Source organism: Egretta garzetta, unplaced genomic scaffold, assembly GCF_000687185.1.
Source record: "Egretta garzetta isolate BGI_Z169 unplaced genomic scaffold, ASM68718v1 scaffold287, whole genome shotgun sequence".
Taxonomy (NCBI): Eukaryota; Metazoa; Chordata; class Aves; order Pelecaniformes; family Ardeidae; genus Egretta; species Egretta garzetta.
In genome coordinates this window covers 12,191,435-12,207,598 of record NW_009260435.1, presented here as the reverse complement: position 1 = coordinate 12,207,598, position 16,164 = coordinate 12,191,435, and the positions used below count along the sequence as shown (strand labels likewise).

The 16,164-nt window shown below is 40.1% G+C and overlaps 1 protein-coding gene across 2 annotated transcripts in view; it reads right to left on the bottom strand.

Moving 5' to 3' along the window:
• Window positions 1-1,520: 1,520 nt before the first annotated feature.
• GALK2 (galactokinase 2) overlaps window positions 1,521-16,164 on the bottom strand; it is a 48,832-nt gene continuing 34,188 nt past the window's right edge. The window contains exons 8-9 of one of the 2 annotated variants that reach the window (XM_035899329.1): window positions 8,013-8,214; window positions 1,521-1,853 (exon numbers count right to left, since the gene is read on the bottom strand). In XM_035899329.1, the coding sequence (XP_035755222.1) occupies window positions 1,646-1,853; window positions 8,013-8,214 (410 nt within the window). In that variant the 3' untranslated portion in view covers window positions 1,521-1,645. The remainder of the gene's footprint in view (window positions 1,854-8,012; window positions 8,215-16,164) is intronic. The other variant, XM_035899328.1, reaches the window with a different exon arrangement.

Here is a 16,164-nt window from a genome sequence, read left to right as displayed (position 1 = left end):
ACCTGTCCTCCATCCAAATCCTGTCTTTTCATCTCTCCCCATCATGCCCAGACCCCAGCCTTTTCCTCTCTCAAGTACTTGATTTGATTTACAGCACTCTCTGTTCCACTTTTCCTGGTTATCAGAAAACAGAAATCTTCTCTAGTGATAATATTACCCTTGTATGTCCCCTCTGAGGTTCCTGAAAAGATCTGGCAGTTTACATTGGCTGTTGTTCATCTGCTGTGTTCAAATTTGGCAGAGTCCTCTCACAGAATTAGTAGCCTCTAAGAATTTAGTTTTGGCCTGAATTACCACGGGTAATGTACAGCGGAGCTCTTCTGAGGTCTCTCTAATCTGATGCAGACTTCTGGATGTTAACTTGTGCTTAGCATCACAAAAACGTGCACAGGGACAAACCCTGCCATATCTTTTATGGCTGCACGGGTTATGACCCTAGCAAAGCTGCTCTTCAGTTTTCACCGTACATGTTGGAGAACTGGAAGTTTGTGTGCTGTGAGAGAGAGGGCACAGGAACCCCATTTTCCGCTTGGGAGCAGGATTAGGACACCTTTGGGGTACCTTGATGCACAGACACCTCTCGGCACACACAGCCGTTTCTCTGACTGAGCGGGCGCTGTACCTCAGTGCGGTGCAGTTACAACCTTGAGAGCGTCAGGAGCGTAAAGTGGGAGCGAGACAGGAGTTTGTCAATAATCTGTCAATGACGTTTACTTTTGCTTAGTACAACGGAGTGAATGATCTCCTTAATTATTCCTTATGGATTTTAACTGCTTTTTTACATGGTCAATGGCTGATAATTAATCCTTGGAAATAGTTTTGCATAAAACTGCAAATGCTCTACCTTGTAGAAGCACAGCTACGACTCAACAATTAGAATACAGTGTCTGGATAACTCAAACCTAAACTCTGCTTTGCTATTTATTTATTCACTTAGGAGAGTATGTTCTCATATTGTACAGCTCATGGATAGCGCTCATTTTTGTTGAAACTTTCATAACAAGTCACCCTTGCACAAGGATACATAAGAAACATAGCTAGGAAGAAAGTTTTCCTGCTTAACCTAATGTATTCCCGATATTTTACTTGGCCTGCAGGTGCTCCTCCAATATTATCATTAATTACAACAGTAATAATCCTATTTGAGGAGAGTACAAAACTTCTAATATTTAGCACGTTCCTTCCAATTTTTTGAATGCTTCAGTTTAATCTCCTGTTTCTCCAGACACTCTAAACCAAAGAATATCCAGCACCTGAAGAGTGCAAGCACTCAACAGCTCTGCAGACGCTGCAGGGCTCCTACCCTGCAAGGAACCAGCTCATTGCTCCACCTGGTCTTGCTTTTCTGACAGTAAATGGAAAAGAGGAGAGATCCACTGTAACAAAGTATCATCTTTATTTTGATTTCAGTTTTCCCTGTTGATAGGTTTTGTAAATCAAAGTTTACAGTGAAAGATATTTTTTAGTAAGAAAAAAAATTTTGTAATCAAAGAGTTTTCTTTTAATCACTTCTTCAGAAATATATTTTGATAATGGCAAATGCTCATTACAATAAAAAACAGCGAAGGCATTCATTTGCTGTGGCATGGGAAGTGCTGCCAGTTCTAAACGGCCTAGATAGTTTCTTCAAAATTTTTTACGTTCTTTAGGCCTCAACAAAAACCAAAGCTCCTCTTCCAGGTTTGGTAGCAAACAGGCTGTTATTCTCCAGTGCTAACCTTTGGACATCAGTTTGGTAATAAGCTTTTTTTACATTTTTTAGGAAAGTATTCAGCTTGTCAGTAGGCACCATTGACACAGTGCAGCCACCCCATCCAGCTCCAGTCAGACGTGACCCGATGGCCCCAAATTGCCTAAAACAAAGTAACAGAAAAAAATAATGTAAAATAAACCAAAAAGGGGTAATTTGTCATATATAAAATTCCTATAGAAAACTAGCAAACACTTTACTCGAAACGCATCTATGTCATCTGATTTTTCTGAGTTCACTTGCTTGTATGCGACATTACAGCAATGTGCAGTTACCATTTTGGACCAAAAAACCTCTGATGCTTTGAACTGCAATATAGTCATTTCTGTCCATTCTAAAAGTCACCCTCTTTCCTAAGGCTTCGGCATCAGCTGTTTTTAGGATCACAGTACAGCTGAGATGAAGAAAGCAGGAGAAGAAAGGAATTGTGTTAGCAACATTCATAAGACATCAGAAGTGAAAACAGAAATACATGACAAAAATAACAAAAGAGGCTTCATAAACTAATTGCACAGGATGTAGGCATGCAAGCCATTTTCTAATGTGGCAAAGACAAATAGCTCTATTCTTCCAGGACAGATCTAAAACATGCTGAAGATTCACAGGCTTCTGCAGGACTGCTGAGCATTGCCAGTCAAGAAAAGGAGACTTTAGAAACTCATAAAAAGCCATCCAGAGTCACTGCACTCCAAGAGCTGCTTATGTGAAATGGACAGGGTTGCGTATCTCTCTTCGAGGAACCTCTTGAACATAACAGATGTACAGCAGTAGAGGTAAAGTAATCATTTAGTCCCCAAAGAAAAAAATGCTCTTAATAAGGAGGGTGAATAGAAAGAACAATGACAAATAAATAACATCCAAAATATAAACCATTCCCAGCCTCAAGACACTGGCCTGCTAGAAACGTCCTACAGCAAATCCCATGCCATTACTCTGCAAGATTTGGGGACCATCTCATTAGAATTTAGTAGAATTATTTTCATTAGTTTGCTTACCTGTGTTCCCGAACTTAGATTCAGAAAAAGTAGGAAAATACCACATAATAGATTTCTTTTGGGCTTTTCTAACCAGGTCAGAACAGGATGATTTAGAAAACTCATTTGAAATCTTATTCTCGTGAAAGATCTAATCTGACTTGCAAACAAACATTCTTGGTATGTTTCCAATACCCATGCACAGAGAGATTTACCAGTCCTAGAAGGTGTTTGAGGGAGAGATGGCATCATGTGAATAACGGATTGGAAAATGACAGCTCATTCCGAGTAGGCTGTGGTAATTTTTCATATGTGCATTTTATGTTAAATGACTCTGGTATACTGCTGGGTTAGTAGAGGTTTAGGTCATATTTCAAGCAAGTACTTACATATGTGTTTGATTCTAAACATGCTTACATCTCTTGAACAGAAACACTTTCTTCAGTGTGTCTGTCTGGTGCCACCCTTCATATTGACCCGATTTTATGTTCATTCTTTATTTCCTGTTGGTGTTTTATTTTACTTATTATTCCTGTAAGCCACTCATACTCTGATGCAATTTTTGACGTTTCTGGTCCATGGGGCAACCTCCTAAAATGAGCAGGATCCAATCCAGTCTCAGTTGCAATCAGTAGGGAAATTCCCACCGACTTCGTAAGGCCCAATCTGCTTTTCAAATTCTGCTAAATCAACTGTCTGTACTCATTTGGTCTGTTACCTCAGTCAGAACTTTGTATTTCAGATGTTGTCTGGCTTTTATTTCGGTAGGCAACTGAAATCCCTTCAGAATTGTTCTGAACCTTTTACTGATTTCATAATTCTCTGTGGTCATGCTCATGCCTCATTTTTACTGAGTCATTTTCAAATACTTAGTTGAAATAAAGCATAATGTAGACAGAAAATATGCCTGTTTCAGAGCTGAAGTCACTGTGTTTCAAAATACTGTGGCTAACAGTTTCAAACGTGGTGATATGATCAGACACTTCAGGCTTAACGCTGAGGAACTTGACGTTTTGATGGGCAGTGCTGTAACACCTGAAAACTAGGTGCCCGGTATTACAAGAATTCAGAAGCGAACACCTAATTCTGCCTCTACCGGAGCTGCGGTGCATGGGAGGTGTCTAGGTCAAACACGAGAAAGTTGACTTTGGGACAGGTCTGAAACTGTCTTTTTCAAGTCTTAATCAGTTCAGCCCTGAGCTAGGCTCCTCTGGTGAAGTGGGATCCGTAGCCAGACGCTCTTGTCTTGCGCACTGGCATCTACATTGTGCGTTTACGAAGAGGAGGACAAGTGGGAGGGAGAGACTCCATGAGGAGGAATAATAGAGGGAGGGATGGAGCCCACAAGAAAGAGAACATATCGGCCATCCAGTGCTGGGGGTACGCAGCTCCCAGTCCCGGGTTCTGGCCTTTGCTTCTTCAAGAGTTTATGTATCTTGTTCCAGTATTCACTGGATAAAATGAGAATTATCTAATGAGAGTAAAACTATGAGTGCTGCAGCAAAGGAAAGAAGAATAAAAACGGAAGTCCCATAGTTTGGTATATGGAAGCAAAAGTAAGACACTGAAGTACCTCATTTTAAAAATAATTGTGCTGTAAGACGTGAAAAAATCAGAGCAATATTGTTAATTCCAAGTACTCAAAATTATGAACCAGGTATTCGGAAAGCATGGAGTTAACATGATGAGATTTAAATATATAAATGGGGGAGTGGGTATTATTCTGTTTTGTAGCTTAGTGTGCATTTGAATAGCGTCTTTAAGCCTTTCTGGCTCTGAAAGAGCTGCAAACTTCTTTTTGTAGGATGATTTTTTGTTTGTTTTGCTGACTTTCCAAATTGTGCCGTGACCCTAGGCTTTGCAGCTTTAGGAAAATCATCAGTGATAAAGAGTTTTGATAAAATGCAGAGTGGTCTCAGCTACCACAATGCAGCTGGATGTCATGTAAAAATTGTATCATTTAAAAGTGATCAGAGAAGGTTCAGCTATCTTCAGCTGTAAGGGGCATGGCTGGGAACACAAAACTTACCAGGATTTATACCACTACAGGATGGAGAGTAAGGGAATGAAAGAAAGTTATTTGCAGCACTCGAGGATTCTGAGAGATTTTCAAAAGTACTTAACGAATTCAGGAGCTCAGATCCAATTGTTTTGTTTAGTAAATCCTCTGTGTTACTTCCTTTAAAAGACTAACAGGTAAAACAGCAATTAACAGCATGAGATAGGGTAGAGAAAGTGCAAGTCTGCTGTCTTTGCAAGAAGAAAAAAAAACAACTGACCAACTAGTGGTTACGAGTTTTCAGCACTACAAACCACAGCAAGTATGGATCCCTTTCTTTCTTGGCAGAGGTTGTACAGTAAAACATAAAGATCTAGGCAAAACAGAAAACATCTGGATATGCAGATTATTCTTCACAGTTTAAACCTTGTAAGGAGAGAGCAGCAGTAGACTCGGGCAATTCTGTGGAATGTATTTTTGGAAAGGCTTTTTAAAGTTACAGGGCAGCTGTATATCGTTGTAAGTTAAGAATGTAATTTATGTAGTTCCTGGCCATTTCTATAATCACATCAGCCCAGTTTTCCTAGAGTGACTAGTGATTTTATGTCCCTTAGTTTTTTAATGTACAACTTGAGAAAAGTTGCTATACACTTTTAGAAATCTAATCACAGAATCAGAGGAACATTAAAGAATATCAAACTTCTAAAGAAGAGAGATGTATTTCTTAGGAAATACTCTTGATGGGATGACACTGTAAAAAATAATGAACAATTTACTTGTTTCTGTGCAATGAACGTATTACCCCCCTCCCCCCCAATTAAATAATTTTAATATATCAGTTAGGAATTGTTTCACACGAATGACACTCCACTGTGGTGCTCAGCTACACTCATCATAAGAGCTGTGGGCTCTTCTGCTGGTAAGCTAGAAATCTGATGTAACATGGGCACACGCATCACTTTTTTCCTTCGCTATTTATATTTTGGTCCCTGGAACTGAAATGCTCTGATTAATTTTAATTTAATTTAGTAAACCCCTAACTGCGTACTCCTTTCCTTTGGGTTCTGCGGCTGTGTCTGTGCTACTGCCTGCAAGTCAGTGTCACGATACCCAAGCTAGCTCCGAGAGCAGCAGCTGTCTAGCTGTGAAAGCACAGAGCTCAGCACAAATGAGAAACAGAGACTTTCCATCCCCATGCTGAGCATTGTGCTGCAATAGCCTGTTGCTAGCATCCATGCTAGCTTACTTAAACGTAGTGCAGGTAACTCCACACTGCAGTGCTGATCTTACCAGTTTATACCCACTTGCTTTCCCCTATGTGAAACAGGGTAGTTTTCTCTCAGCCTTTCTGAGAACAGGCCCTTTCAGTAGGATTCAGGCTGGGTACCTGAATCGAGGACACTTAAAATGGCAAGTCACTTCTGCAAAGTTCAGTCATTGCCTGCTACTGACTGAGGCATCAGCGTGGGGTAGTTACTGTACCTAAAAATAATGCAGATGTTTAAGTTTTAAGGCTTCTCCTCTGTCAATGGTGCCTCAGAACAGGCAGCACTGATACCTTGCACTAGATCAAGGCCCTGTAGCCCAAGAGTTTTGATAATTCAGTAGAGGATATTTTTTGTCTTCAGCTGACTCTTGGAGACAGTTCTCCCTTCTTGCACATGGATCATCAGTTCCCTTTGAGCAGCTGGGACAACTGCCTTGCTAACCGAGTGACTGTCGCAGCTTATTCTATTATGTGATCATTGCGTGATACAATAAACTGAACATAGCCTGTGAGTTACGTACTGGATTGGCTCCCAAGAGAAGGAACAAAAATTGTATTGCTAAATTACTATCAGACTGTCCAATGGCTATCGGGGCTTCGCTGTGTTTTATCACAAAACAGCATGTGTATCCCATATGCAAAACAATCTGTGAATGTCCAAAAGTCTTCTGTTCAGTTTTTAAGTTTGTAGTTTTCTGGCTCAGAGGCCATTTCATCTTGTCTGCAAAAGAAATCAGACTAACCTAAATAACCATCTGTATCGTACTCTATCAATTTACAGACCCGGTAAATGGCTATTACAACTTCATATGAGTATAGAAGTAAGAAAGCATATGGCAAATTGCATGTTTGTAAAATTCATATTTTCATTATAAGCCAGACTAAGATCTTAGTTTAAAAAAAAAAAAAAAAAAAGCCAGCTGCTGGTAAAGAAATATTTTTGTAACTTTCGTTTTTAGGTGATAAGGTGCTCTTTTTTTCTTTTTTAGCTTCAAATTGAAAGTTTCTGTTTTCTTCAAGACTGAAAGAGAGAGAGAGGATGGGATACTTTTATAGAGTACTTGCTTCTAAAAGACAGTGAAACAACATTTCTTGACCTCAGGTCTGCAAACATGGCACCCTACATTTCCCTTCTGGCAGGGCAGTAACGCTCTGGCTCAGGGCAGTGTTTCCCAAACTAAGCCCACCCTTCTCTGATGAGAAGTAGGAACCGTAACAGATGAGCATAAGGATGAAGGTGGCATCACCAGGAGCCATGATGAAGTGGATGAGGGAAGCAGCTGGGAGAAGGTGGCTGGGGTAGAGGCAGGGATGGAGTAGTGGTGGGAAAGCTTGGGTAGGCAGCTGCTTATTCTCCCAGGGCACTGCTAAAATGGTCACCAACCACTGAATTCCTTCTATAGGCACTGAATTCAGAACAAAGTTAGCCTAAGAGGTCTGTCCCATAAATGTACCAGAAAAAAGGAAATGAAGAGGGACTGATATGTGTACGCCCTTTCATGCTGGCCCTGTGGTACCAGTGAAATACTATGTAGAATGCGAGTACTAAATATTCAGTTTTACTTTCTGTATTAACGCATGGTTATACCAGATCTCATCATCCACTGTAGCAGAGCTATGAAAATGGAATTTCTATAGTGGCAAGTTCCAAAATGGTTCAGAAAGATACAAAATGTATCAAACTGAACAACTAAAATGATGTTTTAAGAAAACCAGTTACAACTTCTTCTACAACTTAAAAAAAGAATAGCCAACAGTCTAACGTAACACTTGTGAGGATGAGTCAGTCCAAAAGCAAAGTCTGTAATAAAGCCATAAACTGCAGCTTTCATCTGAAACTCTTACACAGATGTCAGCAGGGAAACAATTGACCATGTAATGTCCCTGCAGGAGATTAATTTTGTAATAAGAGACAAGAATACTTTCATTTTAAAATTGCAATAGCCAACGATGTCATATTTTCTCATCAATTCAAGCAATATTCTCAACAGGCGATTACTCTTCCTTGTGGTCAAAACTTACAGGCAGACATCTACCAGGCGATCCAGTTCGGGACAGCTGCATTCATACATTTCCTTGCAGCTGATATAGCTCTGGTTCATTAATTCCCCCAGCAGCTGGATTGCATTGGCAGGTGCTTCATTGCATATCTTCTGAAATTCCAGCACTCTGGCAGCTTCGCTGTACACATGCTTTGCACGCTGGTATAACTTAAAGGTGGAAACTATACAAAATGAAAATATGAAGTGCTACAGTTATCCATTAATATTCACTGCAAAAGGAAACAAAAAAATATAGTGGAATTATATATATACTTTTTTTAGTAATTCAGATTTTATATTGGAACTCTCTAGGCTAAAAGTCTTCTGCAAAAGCTCACCTATATCTTCTCTAAAAGCCCCAATAAAACAGTACTTAGAATTGATCAAAATACAATGTACGCATTTGTTGATAACTTCATGCACATTCTCTGGTTCTTTGCTGTGTCACTGAACAGACCCAGTCTCTCCTTTCACTCTGCACAGGCAAGCCACAAGTTCAAGAGTTAGCAGCAACACGCATTAGGGCATTCACCTAAAGCTTTCGGGTTTTCAGGTTCCAGCAAAACTGAGCCATGTGAGCACCAGAAAGGTACCCAGTGCCCTGCAGCCTGCAGTCGGCCAGCACCTGCTGGTCCGGGGCCTTGTGTGTGACTGTTCCAGCCCAAATCTGCACCAACTACCTAACTGTGCAGGTGGACCTTTTCTTGAAAAAAAAAAAACCACCACCAAACCACAAAAGACCACCAACCACTCCTTTTTGTTTGGTTGGTTTTGGTGGTGGGGTTTTGGTTTGTTTTTTTTAAACAGAGATTAACAAAAATTATATTATCTGTATTTTCTGGTGCATAGGTAAGGAAGCCTTCTCAAATATTTTCAGAATTATGCAGGCTCACCCTGCCTGTATATAATATTAGATTAGAGGTACAGTGAAGAGCACAGGTGCTTTCAGGGTTTATTTTTGGTGTGTGTTACCAGCCAGAGTGTCAGTGCTGCCTGTGCGATGTGAAGAGACGTTGAGCCCCAGACAGGTACTGCTTGGGACTGACCTACTAAGAGCAAAGGCTAGCGCAAGGATTTGGGCTACAATTCTTCTGTTGTGCCATGACAAGGCAGTTCTCTGGGAAGGAGTGGGGGGGTGCCCAAACTTGCATGGCCACTGGGATGGAGGCCTTGACCAAACCTGTACAGTGGGGGATAAAAAGGAAGGAGATGGCTGTGGTTAAAGGCTCCTCAGGCTACTCCTACTTACAGGAGGATTTGCTTTGCAACTAGTATCTGAGAATTGATCTGCCACTCCCAAGCTTGTACTTGTAGTTCATTGTTTTTCTCTCCCAATACAGTTCTGTTTGCTTGAATACCATGGCTGCTGTTGAGGAAGTATTGTTCAGCAGAAACATGCATGACATAATTTAGTTTCTGATTAAATGGGTTTCCCTGAGCTATTTGGGTGGTAAGTATTAGCTAAGTGGACTTTATGTGGAGCGCCTACTGCAGCATGTTTCCCCACTTCATCACAACTCAAGCACACTCTTGTTAGAGCGCCTCAGAACATCCCTCCCTTTCTTTTTACATGTAAATTCTCCTTTAGAGCAAGGTGTCTCTCCTCATTTCAGCTTCTGGTCTCTCTTGCTTTCTAAAATGGCTGATTTACCTCAAATAGAGGTAAAAGGAGAAGAGAGACAAGCCCTGTATGCAAAACAGAACTCAATATCTGACCCAGGCACATGGAGTTCCCACTTGGCTGTTCCATGAAGACCACTTCTGATGATTGCAGCAATCTCCATTTGCAAGTATATGTAGAAATCTTCCTTGAAAGACGGGAAATAAAATTGTGTCCAGTATTAAGTCTCTCGTATGTATATTCCAGATTGCAACCCTTACAGACTAAACTTGATCAGCATCTGTATAATCCCTTTTTTATTTCTCCAGAGTAAGTGTAAATCACAACTGTAAATGCTGAAAATACAGTGCTGAGAGACACACAAGTAGTCTAAAATGATAGAGAAACATCGAACATAGCAGTGTTCTGCTACTGGAGATATTGCTTCTGGTGATATTTATTTTGTAATTCAAGACAGCCTGCTACTGAGGAACCCTGTGTTGCTGTCTTTTGAACAGGCCTTCTGAAGGCATTTTGAACTAGGAGAGACATGAGAAAATGGAGTGCCTCCCAGAAACAACATCTCGAGAGTATCAAACAGGAAGCGCATATTTTGGTCTCCCATTTAGAGGTGTGTCTTACCCCACTGGATTCTGTTGCTGCTAGAGTTACTCGCAGTGTGTTTTGCAGAGCTATGCCTCGGCATTTTTGAACTTCGAAAAAAAGCAGCTTGGCCTATTTTTAAGGATGGTTTCTCTTTAAATATTCTTTTCTTATAAGCCATTGTTTTAGAGCAAGGAGATTTCTAAATGTGCATTCGTTTAGGGAATATCTAAAGTTGCGTGAGACATTGCCATAGCTAACGCTCTCTTGTAAATCACCATTGAACAGTAGTAACCCAAAGAATGAACTGAAAACATGTCTGGTTTCAATTGTAAGGCAACAGACTTGCCAAAGGCTGTGATTGATTCGGAGACCACCCTTTGGTAGAGCAGTGCTCTACTGGCCAGATTACCTTAAAAATCTCTGGGGTTGTGTTGTGCTCATCATGTTATGAATTGGCAACCAGAATGGGCGCTCCGGCTACTGGCTGCCAGCCAGAAGATCTGAGCTGCGTCCTTGATGGCACTCGCTCCCAGGGGAGTCGCTCAGTGTAGGGGAGAGTCTGCTACCTTGACACTGGCTTTCTCTTGATGCAAAAGCGACCCTTTCAGGCAGTTCTCAAGCGAGAAAGAGTGGCTGTGTGTTATTTTCAGACTCCTTTGTGGACGTTTACCAGATTAGTATTGGTTAAAGGCTGGTATCATTACGTTAACCATTAGTTGGTTATGGGCAGCATTTTATTTCAGAAAATTACATTTGTGTTTAAAAACCGTTTTTTTATAGTTTGTTTTTCCTCTCTGGCAGTGTACTGTTCAGGTAAAATTATCTTCAGCACAGCAAACACCTCTGTACTCTGTAAGTTCTATTCTAAAATAATGAAATGATTCACATATTTTTGGCTTTCAACACCAAATGCCTCTGGTAATAGAGAAACCCTCCTGTAACTCTTCTGTTTGGATGGGCAGTCCAACTAACCATCTCTATATAATAAAAGATAGCAGAGCAACACAACATTTCCAAAAATTACATCTATACTGGAACCTCCTTGCTACATCACAGCCTGTATATTAGCTCCACATAAATAAAATCTGAATTAACAGGACATGCCAACGAGCTATAGAGGTTGTGATTTTAGACGAGTGCAGGAACAGATCAGAATCTGCGTGCTTCATGAGGCCACATTTTTTACAATTAAAAAGGACTGATTTCCTAAGCCATACTCTGTCACGGTTAAAAGAAACAAAACCAAACTGCGCACGACTGATTAGTTTATATCTGAGCTAGGGCTGGAGCATTCTGAAAGAGGAAAAACTGAAGCTCTCTCAGTAAATCTTCCAGTGTTGCACAGGACTGGGTTATATGGTCCCGCCCTTTGCGGTGCTCAAAGGAGAGAAAAAAGCAGGGTTTAGGGAACTAATGTCAGATTCTTAAAAGCATGTGGATCCTTAAATCTCTTACAGCATATGGAAATTAGGTACTTAATCTGTCTGAAAATGTAAATATACTTTCCTAATCCTGTAAACTATAAAGGCCTGGTTTCTCCTACTTAAATTTATTTCCAGATCAGGTACCCTCAGCTCTATCTTCTGTCAGTGAAAGGGCCAGTTAGGGAACTGTTTATCCCACCCAAGACCCAGATTGCCCTGTGGTACCCATTTCTCTGGTGACTGGAGAGGAACCTAAAACCTCTGGTGCAATGAAACTAGCTGGCTGCAATGCTGACCTAAGAGCAATTGTCTAGGGCATGTCTAAAGTAATGTTTCTTCTGTAAGGGGATCCATGCAATACCCAGCTCAGGTGCTCCGCTTGTTTAAAATGACGTAGTGCCGTTCGGACTGATGGAGATGTGAATCGGCTGAGGACCTAGTCTCTGACCAGCATCATGCTCTCAAAAACTGTTCTTCAAAAATCACTACCCATTTCCTCTCTGCCATGTTCTGCATAGCTTACTGCAGGAATGAACTGTTTGATTTCAGACCTAGACACACTTGCATAATCAGAATCTCAGGGTTTCTTTTGTCCCTTTCTGAAAAGACAGTATGGGGATTGCGGTTTATTTTGTATGGTATAGCTGCACACAGAGAAAGTTTCTTACAGACTTAAGTGAGGGTGAGCAATACCTCTTAATAATTGAAACAGGCACAGATCAGAAGAAATTAAAGTAAACCTGAAATGTCAAAATAAGACCAAAAGAAACTTTAAGGAGGACAAGGAATCTTATACCCAGGTCTACTCTTAGTGATGTTTTGTCACTAAGTTTTTAACACATTTCGTCTGTGTTCAGCCTGCTATTGGAGCAGCTAATCCACCTTCCAGGTCACAGCCTCGCTAACTGTTTCTGAAGTTTCAGAGAGGACACAGCGAATCTCCACTGTTAACTGCTTTGTATTACTAGTCCTTATCTATTTTTCAGAGAATCTCAGCAACTCTTGGTGAGCCTTTGTGGGTTCTTTGCACCCTACCTTTGCTCCTCTACAGAGGATTTCTGTAATGTCATCCACGAACAGGTAGATTCAATTCATTTACAAACCACCAAATGCACTTGAAAGAAATGGTGACATTTTCTAGTGCCCTAATAGCTTGTACTGCAGCAAGAACCTTCCAAGTTGTTAAGTTGCAGCAGACTAACATTAATGAAAGTTTGTCCAAAATCCATATAAAATCTCTTAAAACCAAACAAAAATCCTGGGCTATTAGTCCCAAACAACTGTGGGTTAATTAAATATAACAGGGAAGTTTACTGTGGGTTTTCAACTGTATGGTTATATTTTTAATTTTAGCTCTACAAAAACTGTGCAAACCTATCCACTCCATTTACAAGGATTTTTTTTTTTTCTTTATAATTAAACATTGTGGCTTCTCAGCAACTCATATTATTTGTTACAACTTCAGCTTCAGCAGATTCCTTTCTTTAGAGGCTTCCTGTACAATTCTATCTGACCTTTAGCTAAAGACCAACCTCTTTAGGCTATGTATTTTTTTTCTAGTTGCTTTGGCAGCTTCTTAAGATATGTTTCACTGTAGATTAATGAGCTACACATGGCTGATGGGACTGTTAGAAATTTACAACAGGAAAAATTTACCGGTGCAAAATCATGTAGGGGACAGTTTCTACCACCATTACTCATGTGGAATAGTACCCTTCTCTGTTAGGCATCCTGCTGATTGAACATGATGAGGGTGAAGGTTTCTGGCTCAGAATGTATATAAGAAAATGGTGCCAGATGGCTTTAATTTGAGCCAGATTGTGAACCCCCTACTCAGAGTGGGGAACAGTTACTCTACTGAGACTGCTCAAGTAACTGTTTGCAATCTGGCTTTCTGAAAATAAACCAGGGGGCGAGTCATTGCTGGATTCAGTGACCCATTCAGCAGACACCTGCTTTGAGATTATGGTAACTACTGGTTTAAAGTAATTTCTTCTCCAGAGGAATGCTAGCTTTAACAAGGCTTTTGCAACTAACCTAGGCTATTCAGTGCCTGTGCCTAACCTGTGGCATACCCCAGAGGCCTGCATCTTCCAGGTAGCAGTATGGGATCTGGCTGAAGTGGCCACCTTTCTGAGGCTCATCCCAAGTAAACCATGTTTTTGTGGAAGGGGATGGTACGTTCCCAGATTGCTCTGGCTAGTCAAGCTAGGAAGCATTCTTAGGTCTACAAGTTTGGAGGTAACTTCTGTTCTTCTGTTCACTCCACTAATGCACACGACAAAGTGTTACAGATCCCAGAGCAGCCTGACAGGACATCTGAGAGTCCACCTTCACGTATGCCTCTGTGCAAATAGAGCTGAAACTGTTCTTGCACTGAGATCACCATTAATACAGATTACTTGGCAGTGGGAATGAAAGGCTATTCAAGCACCACTCACTGAAGCTACAGCACAGATTTAGAATTCTCTTTCCAGGGGATGAATAGGAGGGCAGTTAGACAGCCAAATCCACACAGCAAGCGGGTTCCTGCTCCTCCCATGGCGATTTCATTCCCAGGTTTAAATGCCAGAATTAGATTACAATTTTATACATGAAAAGGAAAAATGGGGTTAAAAATATCTTATTTAAGAAGGAAAAAAAACATTTAATGGTTAAAGGAATACACTGTTTTACAGAATATCCTTTTGTGGTGAAGTTTATAAATACTTCATGTCCCACAATCGCCACACACTCAATGTTCTGTGAAGCACTCAAGTCCAAGCCAAAATTATGGCACAGTGCACCTTAGAAAGTAATAAATATTTTTTTTTTCTAGAGATGTTCAGAAGCCACAAGTGCAATCCATGTCTAAACATTTGCAAAGGGAATTTATACTCAGGATTTGTAGTTGTTCCTTGGCCAACTCAAAGAAGTTTAGAGAGGCTTTATGCACCACCTGTACTTCTCCAGTCCTGGGGAACAAGTGGTCTGTACAGTGGGGAACTGCAGAAATCCTTGAGCACCTGCCTATAAAAGGGACGCAAAGTGGCTGTGTGCTTCCAGACCTGGTCTGGGACTCGCCCAAAGCCTGTCCACGCTATTTTCCTTTGGGATGTGGAGTTTTGATCCGATCAGCCTTACATAAAATTTTGTAAGTGTATAAGTATACAGTACCATCACTGGAGGAGGAGAGGAAGCTAGACTTAAGTTTAAAATAATATTTACATAGCACTTTCAGATCCTTAAACATGAGATACGATGCCAGTACAAAAACATTACTTGTAACTATTACTGGGCTTTGAATAATACAAAAAAATAAAACTACTGACAATTTATATTCAGCCACAGAAAACTCAGAATCCAGTAAATGATCTAAATAGTAATTCTCATGCAAAAGATTTACCCTAAACATTATAATATTTTATCAGAAAAGTTGATAAAGATAAAACGTGTACAAAGGAAGGAAGATACCCTAAACGTTATGGTTCCTTCTTCATGTTGAACAAAAAAGTTCAACAACATTCTGAAATTCTCTGCAGAGATTACTTATTTGTTGGTATGTTTCTCTCACATGAAGAAGCCAGGCATTGTCATTAAAATATAGTGGGAAAGTAGAGGGGAAATAAGAAAAATATTTTTGTCAAGCAGCCTCTGGTTTTCCAAAGCCAACATAAAATGTAATTTGTTTAGTGTGTAACAAAAACAAACAGTGGATTTAGATTCCTTCTTTCTGTGTCTGTCTTGTTTCTTCTTTGCATATAGCTTTACAGAAATCTGTTATTTAATTTTATATTGTACATGCAAAGAGGCTTTCAGCATAACCAATTTTAATTGGCCTTATCAAATGAAATCATGGTCATGCAAGTTTAAGAGATTCTGTTCAGCAAACATCTGCAAATGCTGTTCAGAGCCACAGTATAAAATTTCCTTTGAGTTTCTTCTATAGCTTTCATGTTTAAATTTTTTATCCAGACTTAAGATTTTTTTTTTAAAAAAATTAAATAACCTGTATAAACAATTTAATTCTACAGAACTGTAGAATTTTGTTTTATAAACCAGGTATAAGGAGTTATAAACATCTGTAAGTTAATAGTTTTGTATTGCTTCATGAAGGGGAGAGTAAGGGAACAGCGTAAAAGATTTACAACCTTGCAGTTTCACTGTTGCAGAGTGCAGGCACGTGGCTCAGTGTATTTCTCAGGTACACGCAGCCCAGAGTTATCATAACTCTTTCTATGGAGATGAAAAGCTGGATTAAGATTTCCTATTCCATGCTCTGGCAGCATAATTAGACAATAAGATCGTTTCATACTCTCTGATATCACTGGGGTGCAAAACAGGTTCTAGATTCAGGACCTGGTCCTTGGTCAAGATATAAACTTTACAATTGTTATTTAAATATAAGCATCAGTATGCCTAGATATGTTACTGGTTTCTATACGTCAAATATATACGCCCCTGAATGCAGTCTTGGGAAGCACTGGCAGGGATACAACTCACCTTCAAAACAGTAGAAGTAT